This window comes from Danio aesculapii, chromosome 11 (assembly GCF_903798145.1).
Source record: "Danio aesculapii chromosome 11, fDanAes4.1, whole genome shotgun sequence".
NCBI lineage: Eukaryota > Metazoa > Chordata > Actinopteri > Cypriniformes > Danionidae > Danio > Danio aesculapii.
Window position 1 is genome coordinate 24586896 of NC_079445.1, and position 25910 is coordinate 24612805.

The 25910-nt window shown below is 35.1% G+C and overlaps 1 protein-coding gene across 5 annotated transcripts in view; it reads right to left on the bottom strand.

Annotated features, from left to right (window-relative positions):
- Positions 1-25910, bottom strand: part of dvl1b (dishevelled segment polarity protein 1b) — a 79176-nt gene that overhangs the window by 13247 nt on the left and 40019 nt on the right. For 2 of the 5 annotated variants that reach the window (XM_056468450.1, XM_056468455.1), the window contains exons 4-11: positions 16361-16473; positions 10171-10309; positions 8647-8740; positions 7747-7816; positions 7529-7668; positions 3090-3166; positions 2942-3009; positions 2557-2847 (exon numbers count right to left, since the gene is read on the bottom strand). In XM_056468450.1, coding sequence (XP_056324425.1) covers positions 2557-2847; positions 2942-3009; positions 3090-3166; positions 7529-7668; positions 7747-7816; positions 8647-8740; positions 10171-10309; positions 16361-16473 — 992 coding nt within the window. Of the gene's footprint in view, positions 1-2556; positions 2848-2941; positions 3010-3089; positions 3167-7528; positions 7817-8646; positions 8741-10170; positions 10310-10464; positions 10710-16360; positions 16474-25910 lie in introns of those variants that run through there. The other 3 variants (XM_056468452.1, XM_056468451.1, XM_056468454.1) reach the window with 3 other exon arrangements.

A 25910-nucleotide genomic window follows, 5' to 3' on the forward strand; every position in this document is an offset into this window, starting at 1 on the left:
AACTACACCATACACTAAATACTATATAATATTCTCTTGTTATGGTCAGCTGAAATCGAAAACCATAAAGAAATACATTTCCATTACTTAAATAAGATAAATATGATAAAAAGACATATTTCCAGAGTTCAGTAGATTATTAGTACATTCAATTGATTTGCTACAATAACCAAAACTATATAAAAAATACACATCAACTGCTATCAAAATAAGATATTTTTAAATCCCATAATCAAATATTTATTTGACCAAAAATACAGTACAAATTGTGTACATAACAACAAATAATCCAATGAAATATTATTATAGTGGAAAATAATTCAGTCAGCTTTCAGTCAAATGATAATTTAGAAATCATTCCAGAATTATAATTATTTATTTTTATTCTAGCTTCTCCTGCATATTATTTTTGTGGAATCTGTGATGCACTAACCTTCAGATGTTATAACATTTATTAAAATTGACCTTATAGACATTTATATTGTCTATATTCTATTTTGTTTCAAACAAATGTTGTTAATAAATCCCTTTCAACAAAATGTATAAAAAAGCCAAAATAAACAAGAGTGTTAAGGGTGCCCTATAAAGAAAATCTGGGTATACCAAAACACAGTCGACTAATAAGAGTTCAGTACATGGAAATGGCTATACCGTGAGCCTCAAACACCATTGTTTTCTTGTGACCATATAAATTCTGCCAGTGTAAAACGCCGCCAGTCAGACCACGATGCAGACTGTTAAATGCTCACGAGCATATTCATTAGCAGTATATTATTATATTTCACCATCAAAACCTACAAATATTTTTAAAAATCGCCACCCAAATATTTTAGTTGAAGTCACAATTTTTAGCTTCCTGTGATTTTTTTTAAGGATTTTTTAACAGTGTTTCCTATAATGTTTTTTCTTCTGGGGAAGAAGAAAATTATTATTTGTTGTATTTCCGTCAAGAATAAAAGCAGTTTTTATTTATTTACTTTTAAACATTTTAAGGTCAATATTATTAGCCCTCTTAAGCAATATTTATTTTCGATTGTCTACAGAATAAACCATTATTATACAAAGACTTGTCTAATAACCCCAACTTGCCTAGTTAACCTGATTAACCCAGTTAAGCTTTTAAATGTCACTTTAATACTAGTGTCTTGAAAAATATGTAGTCAAATATTATGTACAGTCATCATGGCAAAGATAAAATAAATCAGTTATTAGAAATGAGTTATTTTTGGTACAAAGAATTAAAGAATCCTAAAAACTAGATCTAAGATTTAAACAATGAAGTTTGCAAGGCATAACATCCTTCAGTCTCATCACTACTGATAATGAATTAGAAAGTTTTCAACAACTTTCAAATACATATAACTTGGATAAACAAGACTAAGAAACTAGTACCAAGAATTTATTCATGTCTGACAGTAACAAAGAAACACTCAACAATGTATATAAAACAGAAATGGGAAAAGGAAGTCAATATAATTATAACAAATGAGGAATGATTAACTATTTGAGAAAAAAAAAATGGTGAATTGTATTGGCTGATCATTTCATGATAATTTCTTGATAATTTTCATATTTTGGGATTGTAATATTATACACACCTATTGGCCAGATTTGAATAAAGAGATAAATGCAATAATGGGATTGAATCTGGAATTTAATTTTAAAACTATGTACCTGTGAATTTACTTTTCAAAAATTATGTATATCTTAATACACTACTAACAACTAGCAAAAAGGTAATTACAAAAAAAATGGCTCAAAGAAGATCCTCCATCTGTAGGTGAATGGCATGATATTGTAAAAGAGGTGCATGATATGGAAGTACTGACATTTTCCTTGAGACAACAAGCCTATACAATTTCAGCACACTGGGGTAAATGGTTGAGAAGAAATGTAGTGTTTTAATGTTATTGTGGTGCTTTTATTTTATATATATTTGGAGCCAGTTTATCTTTGATATGTAACCTCTAACAAAATTTTATATAGGAACATTTTATCAACCATGAATACGAATGTAAATAAGATTGTATTCTGTGACCTTTGACACTTGTATTGTATGTCTTTTTTGTTTCCATGCTCCTTTGACAATGTTTTTTTTTGTTGTTGTTGTTGTTGTCTTGTTTGTTTTGTTCTGAACTGTTTTAAAAAAGAAAAAAAATCATATATATATATATATATATATATATATATATATATATATATATATATATATATATATATATATATATATATATATATATATATATATATATATATATATATATATATATATATATATATATATATATATATTTAAAGAAATTAGTTATTAGAACTATTTTTATATGTTTACAATTGTGTTGAAAAACACAACACAATTCTGTTAAACAGAAATTGGACAAAAATATACAAGTGGCTAATAATTCAGGAAGGCTAATCATTTTGACTTCAACTGTAACTATTAATAAAAACTTCTAAATAACAATTGTAACTTAAATAACCCTGCTTTAAGATCGAACTTCATGAGTGAGATGGTTTAACAAACAGATGGTTAACAAGCGGAAACCCACAGCTCACCTATAACTGCATTAGCTATAGTGATCTTCAGCCACATTCTGTCCCTTATTTCTAATCCTGAGTCTGGCAACTGCATCACCTTTACGATGGTGGCCATGTCTGTCTTCCCCATTGTAAGAGGGAGTTCATCAAACTCTGTGAAGGACAACAGGAGGATTAGATCATGCATTGCAGCAGAGAACATGCAGTCATCTGTTATGAGAAACACTGTACCATTTTGTGGGTAAGATCCCGTAAGTGCAGTAGTGTGTGAAATCCATGCTGCCGGGTCAATGGGCCGGACTGGTTCAGCTGTAAAAAAAGAAAAAAAAGTCAAATAAGAAGGTTAAGTATCTCTGTATCTGTTTATTATATCTGAAAGAAACAAGAGTTTGTATGAACTGACCTCTGGGTATTGTAAAGTAACTGCGAGGGGAAGGGTCCCAGCATTTGGCAACAGTGAGACTGATGGGACTGCAAAAGTATATTCACGATTAGTTAAAATATTTACATAGCTGTCACAATTCAGGCTTCTTTCTTCTCCTCATTCTCACCCATTTTTTGAGACGATCTCTCTGAGGATCCTGACAGCATCATCATTGCTCATGTTTTCAAAGTTGACATCATTTACCTACAAGTCAAGAACAAATACTTAAAGAATTTTCAATGACACATAAATATAACTTTACAAAGACAAACGTGAAATAAACAGTGTTTTAAATTTGTGTATAGACCATTTCAATGTGGTCATGTCACTGGCCCATGAACATTTCCTGCTTGTTATCAAACTACTTCATAACTGTAACAAAAGGCAATTCAATCACAACTTAAAGTTTAAACAGCTATCATAACATTATTTATCAATATGGGGCTTTTTTAAAATTCTCGGAAGCTCTAGAAATTAAAAATGTAAAACAGGAAATACGATGGAACCATTGTTTTTGCTTACATCCCTCAAAATGGTCTATAACTCAGATACAAAAATCAGTGATCATTTTCTGTCTTTTGTAGTTTTATTAATAGAAGAGGACAATTTAAAAGCTAATGGACGGACCCAAAATACTGACACACATGCATCTTAATCCACAGTCTATATTCACTTAAGGGATCGTTCTGTCATCATTTACTGACCTTCCACCTGTTATACACATATTTCAGTTTCTTTCTTCTGCTAAAGAGAAGATTTCCTGAAAAAAACCTGGAAACTACCTGTATTCAAAACATTTTCTTTTGTGTTCAATGGAAAAAAAAAAATCTCATCAAGGGTTGGAAACACACAAGGGAGAGTAAATGTTGAGTTAATAAAATGTTTGTGTGAACTCACAAAGATGGGTAGTATGACTGAATTTAATGCATGTGTGTATGTTCAATCCCAAAATTCTCAAAAGAGAATCCAAATCTACAGCAATATCAGTCAGTAACAAATTTTATTATCTCTACTTCCCTCTTGCCCATGAATATTTACAATTAGTGACAACTTTTGTGACAATGCAGTTGTTAGTTAAACTCAAAGCACCCATGGATCACATACATTCTACACTGACAATCAATTAACTTAAAATAACATTGGTATTTTTGGGGTTACAAATGTTTTGAAGCACAGGATTATTATTTAATCTCTGTGATTAAGCTTCAAACTGTACGTTTCAAGGAATCAATTTAAAGCTTCTCGGTTATCACTCTAAACTTTTAGAGTGTCTAAACTTTATCTTATGAAGGGCCAAAAGCCAAGCTTGATTGACAGCTGAGGGCCAAAAGTAAATAGCAAACTGTATAACATTAATGTTGCCATGGGTTATTTATCTCATAAAATGTATAAATAAATACTTCAAACATTTTTACTTAGGCATTCTACTTTTTATAAATGTATATTATTTTAACAAACTTATTACAATAAAACAAAAATGAAATCCATTTATAAAACAAAGGAGTTCAATGGCGAATACACTAGTCATGCTGAACCTGCCTTTGCCTTGATTTGCACGCTGATATCTTTTGCTTCATCTCTTATTCGTTAAGTGACAGGATGTACATTTTTTTTAAAAATCTGATTAATTTACAACATTTAATTGAAACTTGTAATTAACTTAATTAACTTAAGTTAATTAATTAACTTAAATTTAATTTCAGTTTGCTTTTTTGTAGCTCAACAATAAAACAAAAGGTTACATTAAAATAGAAATGAGAAATGCCTTTCTGTTAAAGGCATTTCCCAAGCCTTCCAAATCATTTTCCCTCTGGCGGGCCAAATCCCAACTCTGGCCCGCGGGCCCTAGTTTGGACATCTCTGCTTTAAAATGTAACTATTTTTGCATTAAATGCATTCAATTTATTTGTTTGTTTGGGAATATGAATGAACAAATACCACGCTTTACACACATTTTTAATACCAAATTTAAATGACTTTTCCAGGACTTTCAAGTCAATTTTCATGACCTAATGTTTCATGTAATGTCTACATATCCGTGGTAAATCAAAAAAAAAACATTAAAATTTATTACAGCATTTCATAAAACACGCAATAGTTTTAATTTATTTTTATATCTATATGTATATATTTATATTTTATATTTATATATATATGTATAATAGATGATGCTTACACAGCACTAATAATGCGAGAGCATGTTTTTGGCTAAAAAAAGAAATGAAGTAAAAACAACTAACCTCCATTCCATTATACAAATATTTGTCAAACTAACTTTAGATAATCTTAATAGTTTGTTAAACTAGTAATAGTAGATAAAATTACTTCTATATTAAAGCCGCAATCACACTGCACTTTTCGCTCCATAGACTTCCATTCATAGGCATGCGAATGCGGCAGGCCAGAAACGCAAACACATGCGTTTCACAGTTTCACATTCAACTGCAATTGAAATTCAAGCTTGGTGAATTATTACCTGCGAAATCGCATCACGTGATTGCGTGAGACCAATAGAAGATAATTTAAAATGAGAAATTTCAAATATGGAGCAATCGCTCACTTATGTTAATATCTAATCATGTTGTTTCACCCCGTCCCTTTTTGCAGCGCCGTACGACAGAATTTTGCAAGCACAAACTCTAGTGTGACCGCAGCTTAAGTCACTTAAAATGTCAAAATGTCAATGTCTGCTAAATGTAAATGTAATTTCCATGACTTTTCCAGGCCTGGAAAATGCCATGTTGAAATTCCATGTCTTTTCCAGGTTTTCCATGACCGTATGAACCCTGAAATACCATTTTAGAGATTAGAACAATTTTAAACTATATTGTATAACACTAGTGTTAATCCAAACAAAATCAGACCCTTTGGCACTATTTTTCGATTACACACACAAAATCCCCCGTCACATACCTATACCACAGCCAAGAGGAAGCTTTAAAGATCCTATAAATAAACGCAGCAAAAACTATTTTTTCCTGATCCAATACTCATACCGTGAGGTAATTTTGCTAATACCAGTGTGCCACACTGCGTCATGCCAAAATACAGATAATCCATTTCTATTACTGTAATCTGCCACTCAACAGGGATCAGCAGTTGCTGGAGGAAGGCTGTATTTTATCACCAAAGCTACATAGCATGAAGCCAGAGGCCAAAATAATGGAAATACAAGTCATTTGCAGTGCCCTGCAGTGTTTAATCGCTTTAATAAACCATCTTCCACCAACCCAGCTTTACACTAATCAGCTTTTCAATAAAAGGAATAAAAAAATTGTTCTATACAGGGATTTTTCAAAGAGATAGTCCACCCAAGAAAGACCATTTGTCATAATTTTTTCTCCATCAGTTTGTTCCAGGCACATATGACTAAAGCACACTGAACTGAGCTAAACTGAATTGAACTTAAACTCTGAAAACTGAACTGACACTGTTTCAATTCACTATAATCTTCTATGTGAAGCTGCTTTGACACAATCTACATTGTAAAATCACTATACAAATAAAGGTGAACTGAATTGAACTTTTTTTCTATGGAGCATAACAAAAGCTTTCTGATGAATGTTGGAAACCAAACAGTTTCGGTTCCTACTCATTACTAATATACTAAAATGAAAATCGATAGAGAACAAAACTGTCTATCTTCTTTTGTGTTAAACAGAGGAAGGACTGTCAAACAGATTTTAAACAACATGATAGTGTCACAATAATGACAAAAAGTTCATTTCTGTGTACAGAGTATATACAGAAATCACAGAGTGAAATTCAATACCTTTTAGGACCTTTTTAAGGCCCTTTCTATACATTTTAAGACCTTTCAATCACTTTTCAAACAGAAACACTGGCAAGATTTTAACTTGCAGTATATTTACTAAATATTAATGCAGGAAACTAATCCAAAACTAAAACATTATTCATATACTGAATAAAAATCTATTAAATCTAGCTAATTCAGCAGCTTGGTGCCTATAGAACTGCAGAAATAATGGTGTTCACTTGGTTACTACAGTAAACAAAGCTGCATGACGTTCAATCTGGTAGGATTCCATAAACTAAACATCATCCTGATATTCCCAGATTTAAATCAGGCAAACTAGCATACAACCATACATTCATAATCCAACCATACAATAATTGCGTATTAAAAAGATATAAAATTAAATACCTTGCAAAATAACATTGATGATTTTTTAATATTTTTTAAGACCCCACGGACACCCTGGTGTAGATTATATGTGGGTTTTTTGTTGTTGTTAAAACTAGATTTTAAGAGCCAATGAGCCCGAATGACCATAGTCCACATATTGAAGTATTATAAAAATTAAGTAGTAATATTAAAATTAAGTAATTTTGTTTTTCCACTTGTACTTCTTACCATTTCTCTTTTGAGAAGGTTCATCTTGCTCTTCTATATTACAGGTTGTGGCAGTAATATAATATTACTAACGACCCATACAGTGACAACAACAATGCCTTTTAGACATAGTCAAATTCTACAAAAAATTGCATGCTAAAATTAAACTGAAATAGTCACAATGGGAAGTTACGTTTGCTTTCACAATCTACCTGCAGCAGCATGTCTCCTGGCTCTATCCTCCCATCAGCTGCCACTGCTCCTCCCTTCATAATAGATCCAATGTAGATGCCACCGTCTCCTCTATCATTGCTTTGGCCCACTATACTGATGCCCAGAAAGTTGTATTTCTCTGTGGAAATAGGAGAGGACATGAAAGTCACGCATTTGTATGTGCATAAGCCCAAAAACAAGAACAAGTTGATCGTACCCATATTTAGAGTAACTGTGATGATGTTGAGGCTCATGGTTGAATCTGTGATACTGCTGAAGGAGGACGACTGTGAATGCAAAAGCAGAAGAGACAGATGAGAATCTTAGGAGCCACATATTGTGCAAATAATTGGAATATGTTACAATAAGCTTTAAAGGGTTAGTTCACACAATTTATATTTTGTTATTAATTACTCACCCTCATGTCATTCCAATTCCAAGACCTTTATTCATCTTGAGAACACAAATAAAGATATTTTAGATGAAATTTGAGAGCGCTCCGATCCTCCATAGACATCAATAGTTTTTTGTGTGGCAAAAAACTGTAAATATGCCTACTGCATTTCTTCTATCACGTGTCAAGCCATCAGGCAGTATGTATTACCACATACCACAGGCAGTACATATTGCCATTAGAGTCAGCAGTGTGACAAGCAACTCTTGTATTGTCTGTAGTAAACGCACACCCTAATCTGAAGCAGAAGACATTGGTAAACAAATTTGCTTTACAATTTTTTGAGTTGTGTTCTTGAAGCTTTGTATGATTACAGTGGAACCACTTAAGTCATATGAAATATTTTGGTTCATATTTGACTTTGAATGTCTCAGTATTTTTGCTATCTATGGAGGATACGAGAGCTCTCGGAATTCATCCTAAATATTTTAATTTGTGTTCCAGAGATGAACGATGGTCTCAGGAGACTGAAACAACTTGTGGTTAATCACTAACAGATTTTTCATTTTTAGGTGAACTAACCCTTTAAATATTAGCAACTTTAAGTCAAATGTAATTTGAAAAAATTCTTTTCATTTTTCAGATTTGTCAGATTTAGCTATATGGGAGGGAGTTTGTCCCCAAAATATGGTGCACATGTACGCACTATACACACAAACACACCCTGTCAATTTTAGCAACTTTGTGTCGCCGGCGTCTGCGCTTATGTCTCTTCATTAACTGAAAAGAAGAACTCTGCTCTGTGGAACTGCTCAGCCTGAGAGAAGAAACAGAAGAGAGAGAGGAACAGAGTGATTATTGATTTTACAATTACACAGCGATAGCTCAGATTTGTAATAATGTTTGCACACAGGAAAAGTTATATTGGTCAAAGGCAAGAAGTCACAATTTGATGTCTGCATCAAAGTGACTTTATATACAGTACATAGAAAGCATTAAATGCAACTTAAGTGTCTACAACATGTCAAATAGCTTTTAGAAAAGTAAAACACTAAAACACAGGTAAAAAAATTGCTTCATCATCATTTAGCACAACATTTAATCATTACTAAAATAATTAGGTCAGTACTTGTACTTGAATCAGTGTTCATGTTAAATTAAAGTTCATTTTAAATCATTTAAAACGCCTTAAAAGCATCAAACGATTAAAATCCAGTAGTTTGAAAGACACTGACTTAAGAATAGACAGTGGTGAAAAGGGTAAGGAAAAATCACTCAAGGAATAGTATGATCACTTGAAAATTAAATAAAAGTAAGATTACTTGAAAATCACTACCAGAAATGTGGCGCAAATAGAGTAAAAGTATCTGTTGTAAATGTTAGTATGTAAAAGTAAATAAAGTATGAGTAAAAAGTTGCCTGTTTAAAAGTACTTAAGAGTAGTGAGAATTACACTCTGAAATGTTGAAGCGTTTACATGCAGTTTGTGCGTGTGTGCATGTGAAAACATAACATTCTGTAGTGCATCTAGTTATTGTTTAAGGCCATTTGATGATTTCATATCATCATACAGTAGACATCCATCACCTTCTCATCTTCTCTAAAGGCTCAAGGGTGATTGCAAATAAAAATTTTGGACATCTTCTTGAACACTTTCCAAGCATGTCTTGAAATTGTTCATTATGATGCAAAATTATTATTATTTGATTGGACTGGAATCGCAGGACTTTAGCCAATGCCCATAGACAAGAAAAAAATTAAGTAGGGACTGCAGATTGAAGAAAAATAGTGGAATAAAAGTACTGATGCAGCAATAAAAATGTACTCAATGGAAAGTAAAAGTACACGTTTTTGAAACTACTTAGTAAGTTACAATTTCTGAGAAAAACTACTCCATTACAGCATTTGAGTATTTTTAATTTGCTACCTTACACTGCTGAGGACAGAGAATATTTAAATGACAATTAATTGTTAAATAACTTTAGTACTGCACTGTGATCCTTAAAAATATTTTATTATGTCATAAAATTATAAATAAAATGAATAAAATAAAAAGAATTTTAAATAGGCTTGAATTTTATTATATTACCTATTGTTATATTGAATGACTTTTTAGAGGGTGTTTTCAGTAAATCATGGTATATAAATACATAATAGATATTCTTTTTTTAGAAAAGGAAAAATTAAATAAACAGAAGATTTTATACTGTATGGAAAGTTTAAAATTGTTATCATTCAAAAACCAACCTGCTAGCGTCCTCCTCATCCTCGCTCTCAATGAAAGAGCTCGACTCCAGCTCACTGCTCATGATAGAGCCGCTGTCACAACCCATGGCTGAGTCTCTTACCACCCGCTCAGCTTTAGAGTGACCATTCAGACGTGGGACTGAGGGAAAAACAATATACATCATGCACACATTAAAGCTTATAAAGACCTTGTTGAAAGATTTAAACATCAACAAAAATATCTAAATAAGTTTATATATAAATTCATGGCTTGATCAAACCTTGAGCGACAAACTTAAAAAGCTGAAAACATACACTCCCGTGGGCGTGGCTCTGCCTCAGGGTGACATCTGATTGGTTGGAAGACTCTGTTGAGGCGGCGGCATGCCAGTGAGCCGGGTTTTGTGTATTGCCTCTGGTGGAACCCGAAACACTCCAGCAGAGTTGGGTTGCCAGAGCTTCTTTCACCAGACTGATATCGCTCTCTCATATTGTATATTATATACTCACTCACTCACATGACAGTGTGTAGATTTTTATTTGATCTGTACTTGATTTTATCTGCAGTCACAAGTGGAATGGAACAAGTATAACTAACAAAAAAAAAACAGAAGAGATGTTTGGGAAATGTAAAACCAATAGTGAGGAAGAAAATGTGCAAAAAGACAAAGTAATGGAGAACAAACTATGTTTAAAAATATCATTTTCACTATTTTTTTTTCAAGCTAACTACAAACATGGTGATATAGCCTAATGTATCTAGCCACAGCAAACAAGGCAATCCATAACACAACCATTTTTTGTCTTCCAGCTATGAAATGGAAACAAAGCAGTCAATATATCATCACTATTTGTTGTCAGCAGCCTATTTAAACCTAGCCTAAAGATATATGACAAGTTTAGAGGGATAATACAATACATCATATGAGAGGCATTGCATATATTAGGTTACAATCTACTGAAACTTAATTTTTAACATGATGGTTGAAAAAAAAATCATAGTTTATTCCAACTCAAATGTATTTACATCTTACATCATTCATTTTATTATTAAAACAATAAAAAAAAATACCAAAAAAATGTATACCTCTGTCTTTCTCAATATGTTTCATGATTAAATATATTACAACATGTTTAAATGTTGTTAATTAATGAAACAATTGTATTATTTATTTATTTATTAAGTTTAAAAGTATTATTCTCTAGATATTAGTCAGTGTTGTCTATTTGTAATACCGTTTAATCGCTTACTCAACCCAAAATACGCACTCATACACAAATAATAACACACAGATAATGTTAATCAATCTCTACAAAATCCTCTTAAACAATATGTAAAGGCTTAATTATGTTTACTCATAAATAAACACTTAAGTAAAGTGAAGTCGCCTTACCTCAGAAAGCGCTAATCATAGACGAGCTTGTCTTTGGCGTTGCTGCACGTAAAACTACTACACCGGCTAAACTCCCGCGGGAGCGCGCGATATGAATTTATTACCCGCCCCTTGTGCACGCGCGCACTGCCATTCATCATAAAAGGAGAGCGCGGACAATGAGCGCTTTCCTTTTTTCTTTCGATTTCTGTGTCGAGCACAAGACGCCACCAATAATCATCATACAATTATGATATACAAGCAACATTTGCCCGCTGAGTAATAATGGAGGGTGTTCACAAACCCTCAGAGAGATCTCTAAACAGAAATGAAAGGATATGTATATTTTGTGAAGTGTGACGTGAAGCGAACTTTTATATGTAGGCTGTGGCGATATGATTGAATGAATCAATAATTAAATAGGCGAGGTCTACTAAGTTACCTGTCTTTTCACGTTTAGATGTTTTATTTCTACTATTTTTATGTTATTCATATAATCGTATCCCCTCTTTAGGATGCTGTTTTGTTGTGTGTTCAGTCTAGAACATAAAATAAAATAAAATAAAATAAAATAAAATAAAATAAAATAAAATAAAATAAAATAAAATAAAATAAAGAAATGTTAGGATATACATGGCTGTTCTCGTTGTTCATAAAAATAGTAGGTTACATCTACATATTTCAGGATATCAAATACGTTTCCACTTGAACATTGTAAAAAATCATGAATTTTGTAAAATAGGAGATCTGGATGTGCTAAAAACTGGAAAATTGTACATAAAAACATATATTGTACATGTTTATTGTATATAAATTTCACATTATTTACTAAAGAAAACTAATTCACTAATTAATTGGACTAATTTATTTTGAATTGTACATATCCACTCCGCATATTTGTAATTATGTTCACATATATCTGCATGATTATTAATAGCAACCTGTATCTCTTCATCTCTGATCATAGCTAATACAACCGGCATATAATGTTTATAGCACATCCATCTGTAAATATTACCCATAGTTTTTCTATAATTGCACTTCATTAATTGCATTTCGTTGCCTTGTACGTGTGTAATGATGACAAAGTTAAATCTAATCTTTTCTAATCTAAAAAGAAAACCTCTTTGTATTCTTTGAATGTGTTGTTGCATTAAATAATTTGTGTTGTGTATTTCCTGCGTATACACATTTGTAGCTTGTACACCTGACTAATTTTTCTCCATGTTCTAAATATATCTTTCATATATTTTTCTTATTACATTTTATTTAGTAACAATTTTTATACAAACGTCATAAACCCACAACCTGTTTGTTTTTACCTTGATTTTTGTATAGAAATTTTATCTAGTAAAACAAATTCTGTGGGTTGTGTAAAAAAAGAAAGAAAGAAAGAAAATAATAAAGCCTCACCTCTGCCTCGCAATATGAAAGGACAGCACAAAATTCAGTCAGGGGGAGGCTCAGAATCAATATGGTCCTGGTTATTCTCAGAGGAACAGTGCGTCTTGTACAACCTCATATTTTTTTCTCCTCTTTGTCCTATTAATTCTGAACTGAGAGAGTGTTGCGGTGTCACCGCTGACACTGTCTCCAGACCAGCCACCTAATTAAGCCACACTGATTAATGATCAGCGGGGACTAATGGGCCAACAGAGAATCCTGCGCTATGCAGTCACAAACACACAGATAAATTATGGTGATGTCTGGCTCAGTTTGTGTGTGAGAAAGCATTTGTTTTCCAAGGGTGAGGACCATGTTCAATGGACGACAGGAAGGGTGTGTGATTCGGCTTCGCTGTTGTAAATAAATAACACTTTTTCCATTGTACAATGCATTTAGATTTATTCATGAAATTATGCATTGTGCCATCGCTCAATGTAGAGAAGATCTAATACACAACAAAGGAAAAAAGAGAGAAAGCGTACAACGAGAGCGCCTGTCAAGTGCCATTTAAATGATTGACTGCTTTATTTGTATTCTTCCGTAATATTAATGTGAGAACACATTTAGAAAAGATGAAGTCATTTCAGTCTGTCAGGGAAGGTAATTAAAGATAATTTAAGACTTTCCTCTCTGAAGATAAATGAGCTAAACGCATACACTAAAATACAAAGGCTACAACACACACACACACACACACACACAAAAAGAGATGACTTTCTGACCTCAGTTTGAAAAGACAAATATATTCAGCTCACCAATGAGGCAAACATCCCACATTGAGAAGGCGTAAAGCATTTGTCATACTCAGCGTAAGATCAAGCCATGATTATATCAACTTTGAGTAAGAATGCAAAATGCTTGTGGCATGTACAGCCGAGATTTGGTCACCTAAAATGATTTGTTGAAATTGTAAAAAAAGATGTATGGAGTACATATTACAAAAAAAAAGAAAGTACTATTCTGTTTTTCACTTCAAAGTTTTCATATTTTAAGGCACAGTATGTAATTTTCGCCACTAGAGGGCGCATATTCACAAAAACCAAAGGTGTAGTTTGATTTGATGACCCCGTGACTAAGTGTGGAATCCCCACAGTGGTCCCCAACCTTTTTCATCACCACAGATAATTGACAAATTTTCCATGGCCCAGGGAAAAGGGAGAGGGCTTGCAGGAAGGTGTACACGTAGATTGCTAGGCAACCATCAACCTTTTTCTGAGAGGATGACAAGCTGACAAAACATTGCTGCAACTATGATACAACCTTTATTTATGGAGAAATTTAATAAGCACTGTTTTGGTGTTCTGTGTTTGTCTGAGATTATTAGTCTACTGACATGTGTATATTCCATACAAACTATTAAGCAGATCTTGTCCTGTGACTCACGGTGCACTCATGGCATTCTGTAAAGTTAAGAGGTTTTCAACTAGGAGCGCCTGGAGAGTATGAGCTACACGCGAGCAAGCAAAGCACCTCCACTGGAAATAATGAACTTGCATGCAGAAAAGATGCGATATGTGAACAAGGCCGCTGTCATTTGCTATCTACAACAGTTGATCTTCTTGCACAGACATGCTAGATGCACCTGATTGGTTAACAAATGGTTTGCGAATCAATTCCGTGGCAGTTCATGGGTCCTTCACTGGGACTTTTCCCCTTCGCAAAGAAACTTTCCAAAGACGTCTGTTTCATTTTGCTGCTTGTGGGTTAAATTTTGGCACTCAAGTGACCAAGATGTAGCGAGAGAATATGGTCATTTTTCGAAATAAAAGATTTTTCTAGATAAAAGATCCTTCAGACTCAGATAATAAATAAAACAAAAATAACTGATGATTTCTTGTGCGGCCCGGTACTATTTAATCCATGGATTGGTACTGGTCCACAGCCTTTGGGTTGGGGACAACTGGCCTAAAGTATTAAAAACTTATGAAGTGCAGTAAGGCCGAAAGCCATCAAAAATGCTCATTTCTCAACATTTGAACATTCTTCAAAACATTTGGGAAATAAGTCAGCAAAATATACACTTTTCTTCTAGTGGTTTAAGGATATTTTACAGAGAAAATCGTGCCTTTAAAGTGAAAATGTTACTTGCTATTTGTTTTTGCGAAATGAAGGGGCGATTCATTTTAAGGATTTAATAAGGTTTTTTATTTTTATTTTCCCTGGGATTCCATGAAGACCCCTTTTTAATTATCAAAATAACCTTTCAGAGATCAATTCTTAAAAGAAATAATCCTTAAAGTTAAAAAACCATGTGCCACAATAAAGAATCTTTTGTGCAATGTACAGTCAGCCTGTATGGAAAATGTTCTTCAATGTCATCAGTGACAATAAAGCACATTTAAAAAATATATATATATATATATATATATATATTTTTTGTTTGTTTGTTTTGAAAAGGTGCCTTATGCATACCTGTCAACCCTCCCGTTTTTTCCGGGATTCTCCCATATTTTACAGTTCTATCCTGCTATCATCCCGTAAAGGTATTTTCCCGTATTTCCAGTCTTTCCCTGAAGGGTGGCAAATAAACATTATAATGCAGAGCCTCCCTATACGCAACCCACACCGCAGAACCACTAAGGGCCGCCCCTTGCTCTTAAATGTGAATCTGTTCTGTGCATTCGCTTTGGTTTAAGCTAAAAACACTTTGAAATAAATATAAAAACGATTCCCTTTCCTTTTCATTACAGGTGCCGTCCTCAAAACAGTCATATAGCGGTGCATGACTGTCAGCTGACGCGCTCCATAGTGATAAATAGACGCTGTTTCCCAAACGGATTCTGTGCACGCGATTTGAAGCGGAGCGAAAGTCTGGGTTTTGGGTGCGTGTTTAAACAGACATATAATTAATAATAATAACATCTAAAGACGCCGATCTTGGTGTTTTTTTTTTTCAAACACAACTAATTTCGTCCTAAATGAGCATAAAAAGTTAGGAAAGCAATCAAATGCTTTTATTATAACATTAGATGTGTGCATTTTTAAAGTGACACCTGCTATTTAATGTAATCAAACGAAAAAATCTAAATAAATAAGAGATTCATTTGTTGCTCTTTGATAAAAATGTTTAAGTTATACAGTGAAGATTAATGAGATTTGATAGCTTGATTCTATTTCATTATAATAGCTGTTTATTTTAATAAGCTGAACTGTTTGCTAATATAACTGCTGCTAATGTATACTTTTTATTTTCTCTTTTGTAAGTAATAAACTTTCTGACCGTTTAACTGTTTATTTACAATGAAACAGCTCCAATGAACATATTTAATAATTTCGGGATAAAAAAAGAGGGGGGGGGGGGGGTCGGGGTTATCCCTTATTATGGTGGGCATATCCCTTATTTTTACATCCCAATGTTGACAGGTATGGCCTTATGTCAAAATCTTACTCACAGTCATCTCTCCTCCGTCTGGTTCTTTCTCGTTCCCTCTCTCGACGATGACGAAGAACAGACTCACTTCCAGTTTCTGTGTCCAGTCCGTCTCTGCTGTTCACTGCATTCGCACTACACACACACACACAAACACAAGCAGCATGAGCCCTCAGTGGCATCAGACAACAACTATATTATCGAACACACTTAGGAGAAAATCACCTAAATGCATGTAAGATATAATCAATGTAATGCAGACTATTTGAGCTTTTTTGTGCGAGAAAGGCAGTAAAGGAAAGCAAGAGAGATAGTTTACTTGGTGAATAATGGTAATGACACATAGTGGGTGTTTCATCATGAAAGATGGGTTTCGGAATTACACCCCTGGGGCCAGCAAGTGTGTCTTTTGTGTAGGTATACGAACATATGTGTGCTTTCAGCAGAAACCTGAGCGAGGTGAGAAATTTATTTCACCTTTACTAAAGAACATAACAAACCTTCAGCCTCCTGCACACCAGTCTTTATATAGTAAAGGTGCCTTATAAAGGGATGTATATATATATATATATATATATATATATATATATATATATATATATATATATATATATATATATATATATATATATATATATATATATATATATATATATATATATATATATTTATTTATTTATCATCATCCTGATCCCTGAATTTAATAACTTATTTATTGTATCAGCATATGACAAAAGGAGAGCCTGTCCTTTTTAAAGAAGCAAATACAATACTTTAAGTCTTACTTTAAGACTCTGGGCCAATAAAAAGACATGCATGCAGTGGAAATTTGATGATAAATAATTTAAAGTTAAATCATTCACTACAGTTCTTTCTATTTCATACAGAAAATAATAATAGCTTTGACTGCTCTCGGAATCCTGTACAAAGGTTTATTTTTGATAAATATTAGGCCGGTTTTCAACATTATTGATAACAATAATTCTTCTTGAGCAGCAACTCAGCATATTAGAATCGTTTCTGAAAATGTTTTAACATGTTTAAGATGTTTTTCTGTAAATAACATGACAAAAACACGTATTTTAAATGGTTGTAGTGTTTCACAATATTAATGTCAGTATTATATTTCCAAATAAACCTAGTCTTGCTGAAAATCTTTTCAAACTCTCAAAAACATAAAAATCAAGGCCAAATTTAGTATATTATAACTTCATTTGTGTATTAGCAGTGAATATTAAGCAGTGAATATTAAACCACACTGACCTGAACTTCAACACTGAAAACTGAACTGACACTGTTTCAATTTACTATGATCTTCTATGAAGCTGCTTTGACACAATCTACATTGTAAGAGCGCTATAGAAATAAAGATGAATTGAATTGAATATTATTCTAAAAACGTGAGGCATACTGCGGAAATGCAAGATGTGATGCAAATGTATATGCAATTATTCAGTCAACCGATGTTAGAAATTAAGGACAAGCCTCGACTGTTATATAATCCAATGAGTCTGTGCTTTGCTGTGCAGTTTAAAAATCAAACACAAGAGGGCAGAACTGTCACAGGCACTGAGACTGATCTACACATCATTTTTCAATATGTTTGGCTTAATACTTAAATATTATACCAGCGCTGGGTTCATTCGAACTCATATCACACAGACATATTCATTAAACAAGTGAAGAGTTTTTACACAATGTATTCTGTAAAAATTAGAGTTGAACAATATATCATTTGAGCATCGGTTTCACAATGTGTGTATCTGCAATAATCGAATCGCAGGATTAAAGATTAAAAGATAAAGATATTTTAGAAAGCATTTTAGCTTTCAGGCTCCCCCAATTGCAGGTCCCATTGCCTCTAATTGTTTATTTGCCCCATCTTGTATGGATGCATTCCTGGAGTGGGAGGAGAAGGGGATTCAATGTCTGAAAGATTTATTTTTTAATAATATTTTCTGCTCTTTTGATAAGCTTGCACATAATTTTGCTCTGCCCAAAAATTTTTTTTTTCAGATTTCTGCAAATACGAAGCTTCGTTAAGTCAAAATTTAAATCTTTTCCTGAACTACATGCTGCCTCGGTAATTAATGAATTATTAGACTTAAAACCTGAAAGTAGAGTACTAATTTCTCATTTATACTCTTTTATTTGTACAATAGATCATCAAGACTAGAACATATTAAACCTCTTGGCAGCTTGACTTGAACAGGGACTTCACCGAGTCAGAATGGGATGATATTTTAAATAAAGTACACTCATCATCACAATGTACCAGACATGCCCTTATTCAATTTAAAATACTTCATCGGTTACGTTTAACGAATTTAAAATTGTCTAGGATCTATCCTACTGTTAGTCCAACATGCAGTAGATTCGCAAATTCACCAGCCACAACTGCCCACATGTTTTGGTTCTGCCCAAATTTAGGGAGGTTTTGGAAAGATCATTTTTCAGTCGCTTAGTTATATGGTTTTCTTATTTAACCTGAACCCCTGTTGGCAATTTTTGGAACCAGACCCGTAAATATTGTGCTTAAAGAAGAAATATGTAGAGTAATTGTTTTTACCATGCTATTGGCAAGGTGTTTAAGTCTCTATTGGAAAAAACAGAGCCTCCAACACATAGTAGATGGATAAAAGACATGGGGTATTTTATTCAGCTTGAAAAAAACTAATTTACTCTCAGAGGTTCAAAAAATAAATGCTCTCACTTTCTTACATACGTTGACAATTTACAATTCTTAGAGCAGGTGGATATTTAATCCGCATACAATCTAAAAAAAATCCCCCTGCACCCCCTTCTTTTTTATTTTATTTTTTTTATCATTCCTCTTACTGCAACCTTGTAATGACTTTCACAATGGGCTTGCTTGTAAAAAAGGTATACAGAACCTTTCTTTTATTACACAATGAATAGTTCGCTTTTTATGTGTATTTGCATTTTCCTATTTTTTATATATTTATTAGTTTGTCATTACTGTATTGGGGTTGTGTATGCACCCTATACATACACTCGCTGTGCATTTGTGTGATGCTTGAGAACTTTAATGTTTGCAGACTGGTCTCTCTTCTGTTAAAGCCACAAAAGGGAAATTAGTGTTGGGGATGTTTGTTTGTATATTTGTTTTTGTTGTTGACTGCTTGTTTTCTGTTTTGTGCAAATTAATTTTTAAAATCCTATAAATAAAAAAAGATATCATTAAATATATACATTTTTAATTATTTTTACAATTGTTTTTTTTTTACATTTGACTGTTCAATTCTGTACTTGAATACCGTTAAACTCCCCAGAAAACCATAAAGCACAATTTGTTTACTGTTCACTTTGCTTGTAATGTTTTATAACTTATGCCGATAAACCACATAGAATAAGACTCAATCATCCCAGTCAATGTAAATTAATGTAATCTCTCCAAACAGAGTTATTCAAGTCATCTAGTGAAACGATTTTATATGCCAATGTCAAATTTTTTCCAATATCATGCTGCTCTAGTAAAATTCCATTTGTAAAAATCTAAATTAGAGGGGAAAAAGTTCAGTTCAGTGGCTATAGTAAATCATCATACCCTGTGAAAACCTATACCTTCACTCACATTACACCCTGCTTTCAAAAGACCATTTACATTTACATTTACATTTAGTCATTTAGCAGACGCTTTTGTCCAAAGCGACTTACAAATGAGGACAAGGAAGCAATTTACACAACTATAAGAGCAGCAGTGAACAAGCGCTATAGACAAGTTTCAGGCGTGTAAAAGTCTAAGAAGCAAAACATTAGTAGAATTTTTTTTTTTTTTTTTTTTTTTTTTTTTTTTTTTTTTTTTAAGAGAGAGAGAGAGAGAGAGAGAGAGAGAGAGAGAGAGAGAGAGAGAGAGGAGAGATGAGAGAGAGAGAGAGAGAGAGAGAGAGAGAGAGAAAGAGGGCGCAGTTAGTGGTATAGCCAGAGAGGCAATTGCAGATTAGGAGGAAAAGTGGAGACTAAACAGTTGCGTTTTTAGTCGTTTCTTGAAGACAGCAAGTGACTCGGCTGTTCTGATGTAGTTAGGGAGTTCATTCCACCAACTGGGCAGATTGAATGTGAGAGTTCGGGAAAGTGATTTCTTCCCTCTTTGGGATGGAACAACGAGGCGACGTTCATTCACAGAACGCAAGTTTCTGGAGGGCACATATATCTGCAGAAGTGAGAGCAGATACGAAGGAGCACAGCTAGAGGTCACTTTGTAAGCAAACATCAGAGCTTTGAATTTGATGCGGGCAGCAACTGGAAGCCAGTGCAAACGGGTGAGTAGCGGAGTGACATGTGCTCTTTTGGGTTCATCAAAGACCACTCGTGCTGCTGCGTTCTGAAGCAGCTGAAGAGGTTTGATAGAACTAGCTGGTAGCCCGGCTAGCAGAGAGTTAGAATAGTCCAGTTTGGAGAGGACAAGAGCTTGAACAATGAGTTGAGCTGTATGTTCAGATAGGAAGGGTCGGACCTTTCTGATGTTGTAGAGTGCGAATCTGCAAGATCGGGCAGTTCTAGAAATGTGGTCAGAGAAGTTCAGTTGGTCATCAATCGTAACTCCAAGGCTTTTTACCATTTTGGATGCAGTGATGGTTGCTCCATCCATCTGGATTGAAAAGTTATGGTGAAGAGTCGGGTTGGCAGAAACTTCAAGCATTTCCGTTTTCATGAGGTTAAGCTGGAGATGATGATCTTTCATCCAGAGTGAAATGTCTGACAGGCAGGCTGAAATGCGAGCTGGAACCGAGGGATCATCAGGGTGGAAAGAGAGGTATAGCTGGGTGTCATCAGCATAGCAGTGGTAGGAAAAACCATGTTTCTGGATGACTGTTCCTAAAGATGCCGTGTAGATAGAGAAGAGAAGTGGTCCAAGCACAGAGCCCTGAGGTACCCCAGTGTATAGATGGTGTAGGTTGGACACCTCTCCCCTCCACGACACCCTGAATGACCTGTCCGAGAGGTAGGAACTGAACCATTGAATAACAGTGCCTGCGACGCCCAGTGACTCAAGCGTAGATAGCAGGATCTGGTGGTTTACAGTGTCAAAAGCAGCTGATAAATCCAGCAAGATGAGGACAGATGATTTAGAGTCTGCTTTAGCCAGTCTGAGATCCTCCACGACCGAGAGCAGGGCAGTCTCAGTTGAGTGGCCTTTCTTAAAGCCAGATTGCTTGTTGTCCATGAGGTTGTTTTGAGTAAGAAAGTCTAGGACTTGATTGAACACTACTTTCTCCAAAATCTTGGCCATGAATGGAAGCAGGGATACCGGTCGGTAGTTTTCAAGTAGCGTTTGATCCAGGTTGGGTTTCTTTAGCAGAGGGGTTACCCTAGCCTGCTTAAATGAAGTAGGGAATAGACCAGAGTCAAGAGATGTGTTAATTATGTGAGTCAGTGTTGGTATGACTGCAGGAGAAATGGCTTGCAGGAGATGAGAGGGAATGGGATCTAGCGGACAGGTGGTTGCATGGCTTGATAGCATGAGATTGGACACCTCAGACTCCGAGAGCTGGGAGAAAGAGGTGAGTGTGTGTGGTGTTGGTGGTGTATCTTGCGTGTTTGTTGTAGGTGCAGCAAATTGAGCACTGATTTTTGCAGTTTTGGTGCAAAAGAATGTAGCAAAGTCATCAGTAGTGAGTGTGGAGGATGCGGGTGGAGGAGGAGGGTGAAGGAGGGAGGAAAATGTTTTAAAAAGCAAGCGAGGATTGGTGGCACTGTTGACTTTCTGACGGAAGTATGTCTGCTTTGCAGAAGTAACCTCAGTCGAGAAAGAAGACAGAAGAGTTTGGTATGTTATGAGCTGTTCAGGATTTTTTTGTTTTTCGCCAGCTTCTCTCAGCAGCCCGAAGTTTTGAGCGATGCTCACGGAGAACATCAGAGAGCCAGGGTGCAGGAGGACTGGCTCGGGTTGGTCTGGATGTCAGAGGGCATAGTCTGTCTAGACATGATGTTAGCGTGGAGCAGAGTGTATCAGTTGCACTGTTCGTATCAAGTGCAGAGAGTTTGGAAGATGGAGGAAGAGAGTTAGAAACAATGGTGGATAGTCTGTTGGGTGTGAGAGAGCGTAGGTTTCTGCGAAAGGCAACTAGAGTAGGAGTGTGTGGCGGCTCAGGAGTAATGTGGATGTTGAGAGAGAGAAGGAAATGATCCGATGTTTGTAGTGGAGTTACTAGTGTTTGATCAGCGAGGCAATGTTGAGTGTAAATAAGGTCTAGTTGATTACCTGATTTGTGAGTAGCAGAAGTAGGTGCTCTTTTGAGGTCGAAAGATGCAAGCAGAGTCTGGAAGTCAGCAGCTTGACGTCTTTCTATGTGGATGTTGAAGTCACCTAGCACCAACAAGGGAGTGTCATAATCAGAAAAAGATGAGAGAAGAACATCCAGTTCATCCAAGAAGTGACCTAATGTACCCGGTGGGCGGTAGATGACAACCACATTTATGCGAAAGGGGTGGATAATGGTGACTGCATGGAATTCAAAAGAGCTGATTTTTGGCAGGGACGGTCTCTGAGTGAATTTCCATTCTTTGGAAATCAGTAGTCCAGTCCCACCCCCTCTCCCTGTCTGACGAGGGGTGTGGGAAAGAGAGAGATTAGTAGAAAGAGCTGCATGTGTAGCAGTGTCCTCCGGTCTCAGCCAGGTTTCAGTTAGAGCCATGAGACTAAAGTCAGAATGAGTGGCTATGGAGGTAATAAAATCTGCCTTGTTAACAGCAGATTGACAATTCCAGAGGCCCACAGAGAGAGAGAGTTGTGAAATAGAAGATACATGAATTGATCGAAGGTTGTGAGGGTTGCGCCTGCAGCGTACCTCCCGTGCTCTGCGAGTATTAGTAACAACAGGAATTAGTAAACACATAATAAAGTGCAAGGAAAACAATAATGAGTGCAGAGAAAAGGGGGAAAAAAAATAAAGTAAGAAGTACTCAAGTGCTTTGTCGGTGTCTTTGCTCGGTGGAGTCGCACAGGTAGAGTCGATGGTCTTTACCCTCGTCGGTCTTCACATGAGGCGGGCTTCACACGAGGCTGCCGCGACCGCTGCCGCGGTGAGACTAGTCACTTATATAGACCCCCGGGCGCTTTGCTGATTGAGCTCAGGTGGACACGCCTCGAGAGTAACTCGGTGTTGCTCTCGATGCTAAGGTGCTTCTCCTGCTAGCTAGACCAAATGTGTTCAAATATATAGTCTTTACCTGGCGTTTGGACATGCCTTCAAAGTTACAAAACACCCGAAACTGCAGCCGCGGGGGCGCGCGAAAAACCTCCGGCTCGGCACGCAAGCTCTTACAGTAAACAAAAGGAAACAGTGGCTAAAACTTGCTAGTACTAAACACAGATAGCTGAAAAACAATTTTAAAAGTCCAACAACCAATACACAACCAGCTGAAACAAGTCTAACTGTTCTCTAACCAAACACTAAACACAGATAGCTGAAAACAATTTTAAAAGTCCAACAACCAATACACAACCAGCTGAAACAAGTCTAAGTGTTCTCTAACCAAACACAGCAACTGAAAACAGGTCTAAATGTACTTACTCTGTGTTGCTCTCGATGCTAAGGTGCTTCTCCTCCATCATGATAAAGTAGAAAGGTACAGGTTAGGAGAAGGCTACAAAAACATTTCAAAGGTTGATGATGTTATTTGGAATGTGATTTGATTTCAGGCTGTATGATAAATAATTATTTCAAAGGGGTTTGCTGATTGTCTATAGGCACTTATTTGGATGTGAATGTATTCACTTACAGTGATTCAAAGTATCCGGATGAGCCTTTTTTTTTATTTTCAGCAGTTCTTATCTGGGAATAACACACCTTGGAAAGTCTCGACCAATTAGAATAAAGTAATCCAGACAGCTGTATATTAATAAAGAACTATGGACTACTCTTTTTCATTTATTTATAGTCATATTTGATGATTTGAGTTCATAACTTAAAAATGTGATTTTTTTTGTAAAAGAAAACAAAAGCATTTCAAAAGACATGATATGGGTTAGATTTATGATGGATTTTTGCGCTTTTGGCAGCTTCAAAAAAGGGTCACTATCAAACAGCTTTAAACATGGAAGAGCAAACTACGGTGTTCATCTTAAATAAGAAAGTCATATGGTGGCTGTCATATGGTACATAAATTATGGAATAATTTTTATTTTTGGTTAAATTATTCCTTTAACTAATGCTCAAAACGAGACTTTATTGAAATGTTTTAGCAGGATATTCTGTACCCCGTATGTATCATGCATTATATCTTATTATTATTACATTAATCCTGCTCTTAAACATTTAAAAAAATGTTTTGCTGTTTTTATAAACTCACATCACCTTCTTTATACATCATTTTTATATGACTGCACTATACACTCACCGGCCACTTTATTAGGTACACCTTTCCAGTACCGGTTTGGATCCCCTTTTGCCCTCAGGACTGCCTTAATCCTTCATGGCATATATTCAACAAGGTACTGGAAATATTCTTCAGAGATTTTGGTCCATATTGACATGATGGCGTCACACAGCTGCGGAAGATTTTTTGGCTGCAAATCTATGATGCGAATCCCCCATTTCACCACATCCCAAAGGTGCTCTATTGGATTATGATCTGGTGACTGTAGAGGCCATTTGAGTACAGTGAACTCATTTGCATTCTTCAAGAAACCAGTCTGAGATGATTCCCGCTCTATGACATGACGTGTTATCCTGCTGGAAGTAGCCATCAGACATGCTCTTCTGCATAGCTCAATTGTAACATGTGGTTGTTCGAGTTACTGTTGCCTTTCTATCAGCTCAAACCAGTCTGGCCATTCTCCTCTGACTTCTGGCAGCAACAAGGCATTTGCAGATCTGCCACTCACTGGATATTTTCACTTTTTCTGATCATTCTCTGTAAACCCTAGAAATGGTTATGTGTGAAAATCCTACACTCTCAGAAAAAAAGGTACATGGTGGTACAAATTATGTACCTTAAGGAACAGTTTTGTACCCCTGTAAAAATTGTACCATATACGGTACATGAAAGAGCTTGTATGATACTGTTCAGTGCCTTTTACGGTACAACTGAAATGGAGGTACACAATTGTTCTCCCATCAAAGGTACAAAAGTGTTGGACAACCCCCTCTTCATTACATTTGCAAATAAATTACAATTCATTATTTTTTCTTCATCATAGTCACCAAACTGCCTATAATACAATATCTCTATTATAAAAATATGACTGGAAAGTGATTTTATGTAAATTTTCACATTAAAACTCATCATTTAAATGTAGACTACTTTTTAACATTAAATATTAGATTCTAATTATTAAGTTCTGGCAAAAACAACTACAGTTGTTGTGAACTATATTAATAAATGCCGTTTTTAAAAAAAACATTTACTAAACATTTTGGCACTTGTTTTCCACTGAGCAGGTAAGCTAGCTGCTAGCATACATAATTCCCGCCAAACTTTTTTAATTTACAAATGATTGGTTGCTGTGTATTGGCACAGCAACAATACATTGATTAGTTTAAGTTGCTGCAGCCGTTTGAGCGCGAAGTCGGGAAGCAGACAACATCTTTGGTCTACTTTTTGCC